Below are 15,314 nucleotides of genomic sequence, written 5' to 3' on the forward strand. Positions count from 1 at the left end.
CTTAAGTCTTTTTTGCATTTATCTTGATGTTGCTTATTGGTTCAGTTGTAAGGAGTTTTTTTTTTATGTTGAGATGCAATCAATACTGAAGGTTGTAATCTTTATTCAGTAAGTGCTTTAAGTCTCTTTGGTTTCAGCAAACAAGATGAGACATCTGCATATTGCAGGAGTCCTGGTGTGCTGCTGTGGGTTAATGCACTGAACTGTTAGGTCAGTTTGAGCCACAATGTCAGCAGTTCAAACTCACCAGCCACGCCTCGGAAACCATTTACAGGGTCTCTATGAGTCGGAATTGACTCAATGGCACTTAACAACAACAACATTGCCACTAGTATGGAGCACTGGTAGCATAGTGGATTACGAGCTGGGCTGCTAACTGTAAGATCAGTAGTTCAAATCTACCAAACGCTCTGCAGGAGAAAGATGAGGCTTTCTATTCCCATAAAGATTTACAGCCTCAGAAACCCTATACAGGGTCACTGTGAGTCAGAATTGACTCCACGACACTCAACCACCACCACCATTGTCACTGGTAACCATTAATAAACTGTTGTTGTTGTTAAGTACTGTGGAGTTGGTTCCGACTCATAGCCTGTGCAGGGTTTCCGAGGCTGCAAATCTTTATGGGAGCAGAAAGCCTCATCTTTCTCCCACAGAACAGCTGATAGTTTCGAACTGCTGACCTTGAGGGTAGCAGCCCGATTCATAACCACTACGCTACCAGAGCTCTGTAAATTTGCCTTCACTAGGTATTTCATACAAGTGAGGTCATACAATATTTGTCCTTTTGTGTCTGATTTATTTGACTCAGCACAGTGTTTTCTAGGTTCATGACATGTACCAGAATTTATTTCTCTCAGTGGTTCAGTGGTAAACATTGTACTGTTTACCCATGCATCTGCTGTTGAACATGTAGGATTTTTGGTCTTTGGGGTAGAAGAATTGCTAAGTTGTATGTGCCATGAGTTAGACATTCGGCTGCTAACTGCAAGGTCAGCAGTTCACATCCACCATCCTTTCCACAGGAGAAGGATGAAGCTGTCAAACTTGGTGAGTCAAGTGCTCCTCCTTTTTATTTTTCAAGATTGCTCTGGTTATTTGGGACCCATTGCAATACCAGATGAAATTTGAGAATTGACTTCTATGTCTGCAAAAAAAAAGAGACAAAATATTGACATTCTCAAAAACCCTATATAGAGTCACTATGCGTCAAAATCAACTCAATGGCAATATATAGCAATTCTATGCTTAAATTTATGAGGCACTGCCATACTGTTTTCCACAGTGGCTGCACCATTTTTAACCCCACCAACAACGTATTGTTGTTGTTGTTGTTGTTAAGTGCCGTCAAGTCGGTTCCGACCCACAGCGACCCTGTATAGGGTTTCCAAGGAGCAGCTGGTGAGTTTGAACCGCCAACCTTGTGATTCAAAGAGACTTTGCAGTCCAGCGCATTAATCCACAGTGCCACATCAGGTTCTGATTTCTCCATATCCTTGTCAATTGTTATTTCTGTTCAACTGATAGTAGTCATCCTAGTGGGCGTGAAATGATACCACATTGTGGTTTTAATTTTCATTTCCCTTTGAGCATACTTCCATGTGCTTAGTGTGACCATATGTTTATCTTCACTGGTAAGATGTCTGTTCAGTTCTTCTGCTCATCATTTGATTGTCTTGTATATTTTTGTTGTTGAGTTGTAGGAGTCCTTAAACTATTCTGGATATTAAACCCTTACGTAATAAATGGTTTCAGAACTTTTTCTCCCATTCTGTAGTTCGTCTTTACACTTTGTTGTTAAAATCCTTTGATGCACAGATGTCTTAAATTTTGATGAAGTCCAATTGATCTACTTTTTATTTCGCTGCTTGTGCTTTTGGTATCATATATCAGAATCCATCATTGAGAACTAGGTCCTGGAAGATTAGCCTTATAGGTTTTTCCTCGGTTTTAAGGTTTTAGTTCTTACATTTAGGTCATTGAGCCATTTTGAATTAATTGTCACATATGGCGTGATAATATGGTTCAAACTTCAGTCTTTTGCATGTGGAGATTCACTTTTCCCAGGACTATTTATTGATGAGATTAGTCTTGTCACATTGGATAGACTTGCATCCCTGTTGAAAATCAGTTGACCATAGATGTATGGATTATTGTAATCTCAGTTTTGTTCTATTGATCTGTGTGTCTGTCCTTATACCAGCATCAAACTGCTGTTTTGATTACTGTAACTTTTTATTTAGTATGTTTTAAAATTGGGGAGTCTAAGTCCTCCTCCTTTGTTTTTCTTTTTCAAGATTGGTTTGGTTATTTGAGACCCATTACAGTAGAAGAAGAATTTGAGAATTGGCTTATCCATTTCTGCAAAAAAGACTGTTGGGATGTTGAGAGGAATTGTGTTGAATCTACAGATTGCTTTCGGTAGTACTGACGTCTTAAATACTAATGTTTCTATTGCATGAGCATGAAGTGTCTTTCCATTTACTTAGTTCTGCTTTAATTTTCTTGAGCAATGTTTTATAATTTTCAGTGAACAAGTCTTTCATCTCCCTGCTTAAACTTATTTTCTAAGTATTTTACTCTTTAAGGTGCAAGACAGGGTCTTGCCAGTTTGGTGTAGTTTATACAGTCTTGTTTCTGGCTTTCAGTTTTTCAAGTACAGTGCTCTCACACTAATAAAACTTGTAGCAACCCTGTGTAGGGTTTCAAAGGAGGGGTTGGTAGTATGAACTGAAGTTGTGGTTAGAAGTCCAGTGCTTATCAAAGTTTTTCTAACTTCATTTTCAGATTACTCAGTGCTAGTGTTTAGAAGGGAACCCTGGGATCGTTGTAGGTTATACATTTGGCAGTTGACCACAAGGTCAGCGGTTGGAATCCACTAGTTGCTCTGCAGGAGAAAGATGAGGCTTTCTGCTCCAGTAAAGATTCACAGCCTCAGAAACTCTCTACAGAGTAACTAAGAGTTGGAAGCAACTTGATCGCACACAACAACAACAAAATGTTAAGAAACTCAGTGAATTCTTACGTGTTCATCTTGTAGGCCTGCAACTTTGCTAAAATCATTTGTTTACTTCTAGTTGCCTTTGTGGCTCATTTGGAATTTTCTACCTCCAGGATCAGGTCATCTGTAAAGAGACAGTTTAATTCCTTCCTAATTTGGATCCTTTTATTTCTTGCTAATTGTGCTGAGATCTCCAGTACAATATTGCATATCAGTGCCAAATGGACACCAGTGGATTCTCAGAGAGGACACCAGAAAGCTCTCAGACTTTCTGTCCTGAGTATGATGTTAGTTGAGAGGTTCTTATTTATGCCCTTCAGTGCATAGCTTTCTGAGAGTTTTCATCATGGAATGGTGCTGAATTTTTTTGTTATAAAGATGTTGTTGTTGTTGTTAAGTACCATGGAGTCAGTTCTGACTCATAGTGACCCTGCACAGGGTTTTCAAGCCTGTAAATCTTTATGGGAGTAGAACGCCTCCTCTTTCTCCCACGGAGCGGCTGGTAGTTTCAAACCGCCGACCTTGAGGTTAGCAGCCCGATTCATAACCACTACATCATCAGAACTCCTTGTTTCAAAGATAGTTAAATAAAAATCAACTTGTAGCAAATGAGAACTTTCATATGGGATTGGTTCCTACAGTGAAGGGAATGGATGAGTGCTTGCTAAATTACTTAATTATTTTATTTAAAAGCAAGAAAGTAAACCCTAATCTATTTCCTGCAGGTTGTTTCAGTAAAGACCAGGTTTACTTGGATGGAATCCTACAAATCCTGCGATACAGAGAGACCATTGACTTCCATCTACTGACTGCTCTGGGAAAGGTGGGTGAAAGCAACAGCACATAGCCCCCAACACTCCAGGCCAGCGTGTCCTACTGGCTGGCTCGATGAGTAACTAAGACTCAGGGTCAGACTGGTTTTGTTGGAATGCGAGTCCTTCACACAGTAACAGGAGAGAAGAAAGATGGTGGTGCAGCTTCTTGGTAGTCAATGAAAGATAAAGAAGGGAATAAGAAATTTGGGGATATATGTTTTTATTTTTATACACTTCTTTTTTTATATGTACTATTTTGAAGTAAACAGCAGGCATAAGATTTCATCCCTAAATACTTCAAAGTGTATCTACTGAAAGCAGAGACATTCTCTGGCGTGGCCATACCACCATTTTTTTATTTAAGAAATTTTTATTATTGACTTAATAAGTACAAATTTACCCTCAAATGTCCTTGAGAGTTCTTTGTGACCCAAGATCTAGTCAAGATTTTTGCATCGCACTGAGTATGTCTTTAAATATCCTTTATTCTCTATTAGTCCTCTGCTCAAATGTTCTTGTGTTTTCATGACACTTTTAATAGTGCAGCTTAGTTTTCTTAGGGATTCCTACAGTCTGGATTGTTATATTGCTAAGATTGTTTATCATGGTTAAATTCCAATTAGACGTTTTCTCTAGTAATTTCCTGTTGCATCACATTAGAAAGCACATTTGGCACATTTGGCGTATTTATTGGTGATGCTGTGTTTGAACACCCGGTTACGTTTATAACTGCCAGATCTCTCGATTTGCAAAGGTACCTACCTGTGGTGTCAGTTCCAACTCATAGCAACCATAGATAGGGTTTCGAGGCTCTAAAACTTTACAGGAGCAGAAACCTTCATCTTACTCCTGAGGAGCAGTTGGTGGATTTGAACTGCTGACCTTGTGGTTTACAACCCAGTGCATAATCCACTGTGCTACCAGGGCTCTTAAAGTATTATACTATTGTTGTTGCTAAGTGCCCTCAAGTCAGTTCCTGCTCATAGCGATTCTGTATAGAGTTTCCAAGGCTTTAAACCTCTGTATAGGGTTTCTGGTGTGGCACTGTTAGTATCAGCATTGGCCTGTGAACCGCAAGGCTGGCAGTTCAAATCCACCAGCTGCTCCTTGGAAACCCTACAGGGTCGCTATGAGTCGGAACCAACTCGATGGCACTTAACAACAACAACCACAACAAATAGGGTTTCTCTGTATAGGATGTCCTGGTGTGGCGCTTTATAAGATACGTACTGGACTACAAGATTTGTTTGAATTGCAAGGTTGGCGGCTCAAACTCACCAGCCACTCCTCAGAAGCCCCATACAGGGTCACTATGAGTTGGAACCAATCTGATGGTACTTAACAACAGCAAAAACACAGGGTTTCTGAAGCTATACATCTTTGGTGGTGGTGGTTGGTGGTTAAGTGCAGTGGAATCAGTTCCGACTCATAGTGACCCTGCACAGGGTTTCCGAGGCTGTAAATCTTTACCGGAGCAGAATGCCTCATCTTTCTCCCTCAGAGCAACTACTGGGTTCACAGCCAGTGTTTATCCTGTGGAGACGCCATGCTCCCCAAATGGTTATACGGGTGGAACCAACATAGAGATTTTCTCATTCTGTTCTTCTATCGTTCCCCGTCCACCCCCACCACCATTTGTAATATATTATGGATTTATTCTTTTAAATTCAATCCTGTCAAGATAACTGCTGCTTTTAAAAAACAAAATAAAACAGTAATCGATGTTCTCTGGCACAGTAATGTTTGGGACTCATACTTTTCTCCCCCCAAATCTGAGATCAATCAATCTCTCCAAGGAAGCCTTGATTTCCTGTACTGGGAAATGGTACTCAGAAAACAAGATCTGAGCACTAGGAGTATTTACTGTTGTTCTACTATCATTACTTCCTGGCAGCTCACTAGGATAGACACTGGACTGTTCGCCACAAGGTCAGTGGTCCAACCCACCAGCTGTTCCTTGGGAACCTTAGCATAAGTAGGAACTGACTCCACAGCACTTAACAACAAGAAGCCATTGCTTCTAGACCTTTTCAATAGCAGATCATATGTGCAGTGGCCTCTGTTGTCTGGAAGTATCGAGAGCCTTGCTGTGAAACCTTCCAGAAGCCGAAATGGCATAAAGCAAAGAAGCAGTGGCCATTAGTTTATATGGGGAGATTTTTTTTTTGAGCATTCCCAGACCCCCCAAAATAAGTTCCCAGATGACACCGAATACCAAACATTTAAATAGCATGAACATGCATGTTTTCAGATAGCTCAGAGTGGTGGCAGCTGGCTGCTGAGGTCCTGAGTCTCGTCCCCGGGAAGGAGCTGGGAGGGGTGTGCGCTGCCTCTGGAATCACTCACAGCAAGACAAAAGCTGCACGCTAGTTACACTTTTCTGTTTTGTGAATGTGAAAATTCTCTTCAGATTTGTTCAGTTAGTGAAAACAGGTACCGACGCAGGTCTTACAAAAAAGCAAAGTGTCTTCAAGCAAGCTTTCAAAGAGTGGGGGCTCCCTGTCTGAGTTTTCAGTCATAAAGGCATTTCTACTGAAATTTAGCTCGGCAGCGTTCTCACACCTTGCCTCCCATTCCACATTTCTAGCTCCATTCTCCTAGAATGAGGAGCTCCTGTGGTGAAATAACTGAAGTGTGCTTGGCTGCTGACCAGAAGGTTGTGATCGAGGAGAAAAGATGATGCTTCTCTGAAGCTGTGCGTCTGCAGAAACCCTACGGAGCAGTTCTACTCTGTCCTGTGGGCTCGCTATGAGTCTGAGTCGATTCAATGACACTGACCTTGTTTCCCAACAATATCAATATATTGGCTCATTCTCTCTTATAATAAGCTCAACAGGGTTTAAGAGCTACTAACCCGTACCAATATCTACAACAAATTTAGTAAGATGGTGGTGGTTGTTGTTATGTGCCGTGAAGTTGGTTCGAACTCATAGTGACCCTGTACAGGGTTTCTGAGGCTGTAAATCTTTATGGGAGCAGAAAGCCTTATCTTTCTCCGGCGGAACAGCTGGTAGTTTCGAACTGCTGACTGTGAGATTAGCAGCCCGATTCGTAACCACTATGCTACCAGAGCTCTGGTTAACCAAAACCCCTCAGTGACATGGATTAACACTGTAGCCATAGCAGTGGACTCCAACACCAGTGATCAGAGATGGCACAGGGCCAGGCAGGATTTCCTCCTGCTTTACTTGGAAGTCGCCCTGAGTCACAGCCGACACGCATTTATCTACCGCCTCATAAAACACACATATAATGCAAACATGAATTCTTAGAGCCTTTCTCTTTCCCAGGAAGAATTTTAATCACTAGACAATAAGAGTATTTAAATTCAACCATATTTTGGAATTGAACGATGCACAGATAATTTATAGAATTTTAAAAGTTCCCCTTACAAACCTAGCATCAATGCCATGAAAGATTGGCTTCTTACGCAGGAGAATGAAAGCAATAGAAAAATTTTATTAATACTTATAAAAATTGAAAATAAAAGCAAAAGAATGTAACACAAATTATATTTCCCAAATGAAATGGAAATAGGTATTCTATATGTAATTGTGCTAATTTCCCTAACTTGATAATATGGTACTTACAGCCTAGCCATTTTATTGATTCTTTTTCGATTTAGTCAGGAGATAGACTTAGGTTTAGACTCCCTCTTTCACTTACATATGAGGGACTTCAAAAAGTTTGCAGGAAATGAGCTTGAAAGTTAATGGAATTTTTCCATTTAATTTTTGAAGTTCCTTTATATACGAAGTTAAGTTTGCATGTATAATTTCTAGATAGAGTTGTTGTTGTTAAGTGCTGTCAAATCAATTCCAACCCATAGCGACCCTGTATAGGGTTTCCGAGGAGAAGCTGGTGAGCTTGAACCGCCGACCTTGAAGCAAACGACTTTGTAGTCTGGTGTATTAATCCACAGCGCCACACCAGGACTCCTCTAGATAGAGTAGGTCCAAGATAAAGTCCAAAATCAATTTTGACTTTCACTCCTTTTTTGGTAAGGTTGGGGCATGAGGGGGCAAGTAAATATGTACTTATTTGTAAAGAAAAGTAACCACTGATAATTGTTCTTTGCAGATATTGAAGTAATTTAGCAAACAGTCTTTATATTAAGTGTTTTCATTTAGGGTCCATGGGGGAAATTCCTCTTCAGAATGTACCTTGTAGTAGTTAAATTTTAAAGTTGACCCACCTTCCTTATTTTGTTTTTAGGTTTCTTATGAAGATGTGGATCGGTTGAAAGGATTAGCAGTTACTGAAAGCATGAGGGTTCCTCACTTTCTTCAAGACCATGGCCGATACATGGAACACTTAGAGAAGATCATGGAAGTTAATGAACTGACTGACAAGGAACTGCAAGACCTTATATTCTAGTTTGCATTCATGCACACGTAGCTAAGCTATACCTCTGTGTATATTCCCAGTTAGGTGCAGTGAGCACCAGAAGATTTTATAAAAGAAGAATGATTGTTCACTTGAGTTTTCTGAAGGATGACCTGCAGTAGTTAGCTAAATTATTTAGGTTTTTACTACAAACCTTAAACTATTTCCATAGGCTGCAGGACAAGGTTACTAGTATTTTCTTCTGAATCCTAAGAGTCAGAGGAAAATCCTGCTGATGACTATTTTGAGGAATCTTAGTTGAATTTGAGTAATAAACTTCATGAGCACCAAGCCCACCTCTGCCTAGAGATTGGCTAAATTCCAGTGTCTTGCAAACTACGAGGTTGTATTTTATGATAATCTCATTTGAAAATTACTATTGTTATGCCCCCCAAAGTTTTCTATGCCTAATATTTCTTTACCTTTTATACATATAAAGTTAAAGGAAGGGCTAAAACAATTTGAAAAGTTTTCGTTACGTCCTTTGTTGTACTCATGGTTTCTCTCTATCCGCTTCTAGAAACGAATGTGAGAATTACCTCATTCTGTCTAGCTCTCTTTTAACTCACCCCAATTCTAATTTGCTAAGGCATATTGGTGTATGTGTTAAGTGCCATCGAATCGGATCTGACCCATAGGGACCCTGTATAGGGTTTCCTAGGAGCAGCTAGTGAGCTTGAACCACAAACCTTGCACTTCAGATGGCTTTGCAGTCTGGCGCATTAACACACAACGCCACACCAGGACTCCTAAAACCTATTCTGTGCCTTCGAATTCTTGATCAAGATTTTGGGTCTTTCTATCTCCATTCCATGAGACATACATATTTGAAATAGATAGGGAAGAGAGAAGCCACTCGCATTTTGCTAAGTGGAGTACCTAATAAGCAGCCGGCAAAGAGACAATCTATTTTAAATGTGTGATGGGCATTGACTCAGCCTGCCCTGACAAACAGGGCAGAACTCAGCCTTGCCCTGACAAACAGAATTTCTGGGGAATACCGTCTGATAAACTGGCCTTCTAACTATAGGGCAGTATTGTCTATAAAATCTTGGCCTTCTTTATTTTATTTTGTTTTGTTTTATTTTATTTTTTAAATGTTTTATTGTGAATTGTGTGATAGTCTACATGGGAGAACATCAGCTTTACATTCATTCCATCATCCATCATTTCGTTGGCATAGTTATCTTCCTGTCCATGCATCCTCACCCAACTAAGGGGTGTACCCTGTAAACTTGCATACACACCCCCTCAGTCCTCAGCCCCTTTCCATCTCCTGATCCCGAGCCCCCAGCCCCACCATCTCTTGACGTTGTCTTCTCTGCCTCCATCCCAGGCCTCACTGCCTCTCTCGGTAGGATTCTGCTCTTCGCTCTTCTCCATTGATGGTCCCAGGGTCCTCCGCTCCTAGACTGATAAATTAATCACTCCCCTCTTTGTTACAAAATGTCCATCTTTAGATTTCCAACCCTCACAATCAGTCCTGATAACAATTATTCACTATTGCATCACAAGAGACCCATCTATATTTTGTTTCATCAGCCCTTCCTGGACAGGCTGGACACCACTCACTGGAGACTCTACCTTCCTCCATGCCCTCTGGATCTAGGTTCCCTCTTGAAAGCTTGTAAGCCAGTCACTTCTTACCTTTGTGTCCCTCCCCCCATTTTGGGTAGCCAATGTCCAAGTTGCCCATCCCTGTCTACCCTTTGTGTGGAGGGGGTGGGTGTATAGTTCTTGCAGCAGGGACTTGTTTCCTCTTTTGAGCTACTACATTTATAGGTGTAGGTCATGTTTATCGAATTGTGTCAGATGACGCTTTTTTCCTCTTCTTTCTTCTTCGGGTTGAGCTCTGTTTATCCAGTCATTGAAGTCAGGTCAAATGGGCATCATCTGCAAGTGTGGGTGTTCTTTCTTGGCCTTCTTTAGCCCAGTAATGATACAGTGTAAATACTAAAAAAGGGAATTTTGTGTTGCTACATTATTTCCTTTTCTAAAGACTTTTACATCTTGCTTTATAATTTACTGGTTTATGCCCAAATCGCTCCCTGTGTAGAATCAGACATTTAGGCTGCTTCCCTTTCAGACCACCTGAGTTTATTCTGAAGCTCTGTGAAATATATTTAACTAAAATTAGGAATAGCAAAAAAGAATAAAGCACTGTACAAATGAGGGGACGTCAAAAAGTATTGCTACAAAATCATAGACACCGCTATTAAACAAAAACATCCAACTGCGAAGCTGTTGTTTCTCAACACCTTCCATCCAGGTGTGTCCAGTTCTGAAGGTGGTGTTTCCATCGCTCTAACCTTTCCCCAAAGAATTCTGCACTTTTCCATTTACACCCCGTCAAAACAGCAGTTTTGACATCCTTGAAGTACTCAAATTGTGTTCGTTTCCAACGTACTTTGAATTTTGGGATCATAAAGAAGTCTAAAGGGGCAAGATCAGGGTATAGGATGGATGGGATAAGGTTTCCCAAGGAAATTCTCTTGCTGCCCTTAAAGAATGAACAGGTGTCTTGTCTTGATGGGAACAGAAGCATAACTTTCCTGGCTTTTTTCTCACCAAAGCAGATTTCAATTTTCAGAAAACTCCTTCATAGTAAATCCCCTGTGATGATCCTCTGTCTTTTGATAAAACGTATCAAGATGCCCCTTTGGCATCTCAAAAAACAAACAAACCAGTCAGTGGTCTTCTGAGCTGATCTCTCTGCCTTGAATCTAAGTGACTCCATGTTTTAGTAGCCACTGTTTTAATTGGACCTTGCTTTTGAAGGCACCCCAAGGAGAAGATTACTGAGAGGACTTGTCTACTACAGTAATCCGCTGATGGCAGAGACAGCTTCTTTTGGAATAAACCTCTGCGTGTCTGAAGGAACCCTGGTAGCAATACTTTTGGACTCACTCTTCTGTTTTTGGTGGTCACGAGTTTCTGTGGGTTGTTAACTCTCCTTGCATCTCTCATGTTCACAAAGACAGATTTTTGACACTGCTTTTCAATACTCTGGAGCTGATGGTTCTATGATCAGAAAGAATACTGCTGTTAACGCCCCATTCACGCTTGCTACTCTACTTGTACCCAAAGATCTCTGAAAGTTTATCTTTCCCTCAATTCAGGTGAAAATAGGGTGCTAACATCGGCAGGTATTTGGCTGCGAAGCCAAGTCGTAACCATGCCAGAAAGTGATTTTAGGAAATCTTTTGCAGGTTAAGTTATGTCATTTTCTCCACAAATCTAGAAGGGCTTGTCTCAGAGAAGGAGGTTGCAGCCATTGAGATCAATGTTAGCTGGTATCTTGGGGTTCTTGCAAAAACCACACATCTGACTGATGGGTGTAGAAGGCCAGGTGCTGAAAGGCCCCACACACCTGTCCTGTAAACACCTGTGGACAGCGTGTGGCGCACTAACCCAACACCAAAACCACTCTGGACAGGTCTGGCCCTTGTCTTCTGGTAGCAACCACACAGGGTCAGCTTGGTGTCATGTTAACAAACTTTGTTAAATCTTAGAATTAATCTTCTGGATTTCTAATTGCAGATTTTGTATTATTTCAAATTTTGCATTTATTTTATCTGCTTGCTCTTCCTGAGTTCTTCTTTAAAAAAAAAAAAAAAAAAAAAGTTTTTTTTTCTTGTGTTCTCCTTGCTTTCCTGATCTTTCTGTCAGTATTTTGAAGGTACCTATCATTCTTTTGAATTCTCTTTCAGTTAATTCCATTAGCTTCTTCTCCTCAGAAACATTTTCTGGCTCTGCATCTTGGTCATTTGTTTGAGCCATTCTCCTTGTTTCTTCTGGTTGTTGTTAAGTACCGTTGAGTTGGTTCCAACTCATAGCGACCCTGTATAGGGTTTCTGAGGGGTGTCTGGTGAGTTTGAACTGCCAACTTTGCAGTTCAAACCAACCTTGCCCAGTGCATTATCCCACGGTGCCACAACAGGACTCTGGTTTCTTGTTGTTGGTAAGTGCCTTTGAGTTGGTTCTGGCTCATAGCAATCCTTAAAGGGTTTCTGAGGAGCGGCTGGTGACCTGGAACTGCCAACCCTGTGATTCAAACTGACCTTACAATCTAGTGCATTAACCTGCTGCGCCATACCAGGACTCTTTTGTCTCTTGTTGTTGTTGTTAAGTTCTGCCAAGCCAGTTCAACCCATAGCAACCTGTATAGGGCTTCCGAGGAACAACTGGTGAATGTGAACCACCAACCTTGTGGTTCAAACCAATTTTGCAGTCCAGCACAGACTCTTCAGTACCACACTAGCACTCCTCCTGTTTCCTAGTGTGAGCTAAAAGTGCCTGTTGCCTCTGGGGCATTGTGAGGTTGTCATATTTGTATTTGATGATTGTTGATCTGTTCTTAGGCTCTTACTTACTGTCTCCTGTGGGTATAGTCACACAATGGAAACATGTACACTGTTCTCTTTCCCAGGCGCTCCACCTCAGTTTAGGGCAGATTTGGCTGGTGTTGGCCGCTGTCTATTGTTGATCAGAAGGTATAGAAGCTGGTCTTGGCTCTTGCCCAGCGGTCAGAGTTATAGAGTGTATGTAACAAAAACAATGAATTGAAAAACCAAACTCGGAAACAAAAAGCAGTCAGCTATTGGACCCAAAGAGGAGAACATTCTGGAGGGTTCCTGTGGGAGGGCTGTGACTGCAGTTCCTGCCCTAGATGGAGTTCCTACTGGCCGCCATGTTACCTAGGGTCAGGATGTCAATCCGGAAGTAGTTTCTGGGGGCCCTTAATGGAGCTGGTTTCAGCATCTGTTAGGCAGCTGGGAGCAGGGGGACTGGTTCAGTGCTGGTCTGCTGGCTCTATAGGTTCTATAGGTCTGCCACTGATCCTGCCTGAATCCAGGCACCAAAGCAACACAGCCAGCCCCGGGCTCACACTGACATGGCTGCCAACCATGTAGCTCCAAGCTCCTGGAGAGCAGGGTCTTCACTGGGGGATGGATGAGGGTGGGAGCTGGCCAGCCCTCTGGTAACCAAGGGAGCACTGGAAAAAAAAACAAGGAATGGCACCTTTCCCTCGCCCAGGTGAATCTCTTCTTCCAGCCAGGCCACCTTCTACTGCCAAAGCTGCTCACAAGATGGTCATGCCACATCTGGCTGGCCCATTACTCGTCTCCTTTTCTTACCATACCTGCTCAGCTTCTCCTCCCAGCAAGCACTCAATCCATTTGTCGAATCATTCCTCTGAAATTCAGGGTTCCAGGGTTTTCATCTGTGTCTGTTTCGTTTGGTCTCTTGTATCTGTTGTAGAGGGTCCATGCATTGTGAGTGCCTAGTCTGCCATCTTGCCGGAAGTCTCTCAAAATTCCTTTACTTGGTATATATCCTCAATAAATAAGAGCCAGGACACAAATAGATATATGCATACCCGTGTTTACTGTACCATTATTCACAACAGTAAAAAATATGTAGACAGCCTAAATGATCATCAACAGAAGAAAGGATGAACAACTTGAAACATACACACAATGGAATACAACACAACGTTGAAGAATAACAAACTTGCAAAACACCTCAGAACATTATGCTGAGCAAAACCGGTCAGTCACAGAAAGACAAATTTTGTATGAGACAAATATTGTAAAAGGTTAAAAACTTTTCATGCTAAGAGCATGATGGTTGCAGGTTTATGTCCAAACTGACTGGAGGGTGTTAAGTGCCATGGAGTCAGTTTCGACTCATAGGGTTTCCAAGGAGCAGTTGGTGAGTTTGAATCCCCAACTATGTGGTTCAAACTGACCTTGTAGACAAGGGTTAACTTGGGTGACAGGGAAGGCAGTATATAACAAGAGGGGAGTTGGCAGAATAATGATGAAGGCAGGAGAAGACACAGGGAGGGGTACAAGAATTAAAGGGAACAGAAGTAAATACTGTTATATGTACAGTCCTGCAGTAACAGCCATCTACAGGTAGATACATGGACAGATACGCAGGCTGAATGGGTGCGGTGGGGTTCGGGGAGTGGGAGCATACCCGCAAACATAAAAGTTTGACAGAGGATTTTGTACATGGGTATTTACTTTTGCTTCAAACATATGGAGCATAAGGGGACAAAATAATGAAAACTTTCTTGTTGTTGAGTGCCACCAAGTTGACTCCGATTCATAGGCATAACCAAATACCTTGATGGAATGAGTTGCTGGATCTTGGGGCTTAGTACCATGCTCTCGGGAGACACCATGGCCAATTGGCAATAACATGGTCCTCAAAGACATTCTACACCCTACCTTTGTGAGTGTCAACTGTGGTTAAAAATGCATGAGCAGCCATCTAAGGTGTAGCTCTTGGTGGTCTCTCGTGGGGAAGAAAGAAGAGTCATGAAAACTGAAGCTGCTTGGAATCAATTAGTCCAGTGTACTAACGGAGGGAACACATGAACATCTGTCTCCAAGACCCTAAGGACAGAAGAACAGATACTTGGTTGTCACTACCAACTCTTCTAATAGAGATCACATTAGAAGATCCTGGATAGAGTGGAAGAAAATGTGGAACAAAACTACAAAAAAGACCAGGTTTACTGGTCAGAAAGAGATTGGAGGAGCCTGAGACTTTGGTCTATGGTCACCCTTTAGGTTTGGAACTGAATTCATCCTTTTGGTTCAATTTCCAACCAAGCAGTAGATAGATATATAAGATATAAACAACACTAATGAGGTATGCTCACCATGGAATAAACATCCATTCAAGATCAAAAGGGCAGCGTTTACCTAAGGACAAGCTCAGAAGGCTTGGCAAGAGGTTGAATGGAACCAAGAAAAACAGGGAGGAAGTGATGTTACATGGGAGGGATCACAATCATTGAAATGAAACCAAGTGTATGATTTGTTTAGCACAGTGGTTCTGTAGGATAAGCACTGGACTGTGAACCACAAGATCAGTGGTTCGAGCACACCAATCCATTCACGAGAATAAGATAAGGCTTTCTGCTCCCTCAAAGATTTATAGCCTTGGAAATCCTATACATGGCCCCTTTGAGTCAGAACCTACTTAATAGAACTTAATCACTACCACTATGATTTGTTTCATATAAAACTAACAATCTCTGTAAACTTTTTGCTCAATTTACATTTAAAACTTGAAAATAAAGATTTATAGTCATG

At 41.5% G+C, this 15,314-nt stretch overlaps 1 protein-coding gene across 1 annotated transcript in view; it reads left to right on the top strand.

Annotated features, from left to right (window-relative positions):
* Nucleotides 1-8,448, top strand: part of KIAA0895 (KIAA0895 ortholog) — a 34,570-nt gene extending 26,122 nt beyond the window's left edge. The window contains exons 5-6 of the mRNA XM_006832132.1: nucleotides 3,727-3,824; nucleotides 8,032-8,448. Of these exons, the coding sequence (XP_006832195.1) occupies nucleotides 3,727-3,824; nucleotides 8,032-8,193 (260 nt within the window). The 3' untranslated portion in view covers nucleotides 8,194-8,448. The remainder of the gene's footprint in view (nucleotides 1-3,726; nucleotides 3,825-8,031) is intronic.
* The last annotated feature ends 6,866 nt before the right edge of the window (nucleotides 8,449-15,314 follow it).

Source organism: Chrysochloris asiatica, unplaced genomic scaffold (genome assembly GCF_000296735.1).
Source record: "Chrysochloris asiatica unplaced genomic scaffold, ChrAsi1.0 scaffold00006, whole genome shotgun sequence".
Taxonomy (NCBI): Eukaryota; Metazoa; Chordata; class Mammalia; order Afrosoricida; family Chrysochloridae; genus Chrysochloris; species Chrysochloris asiatica.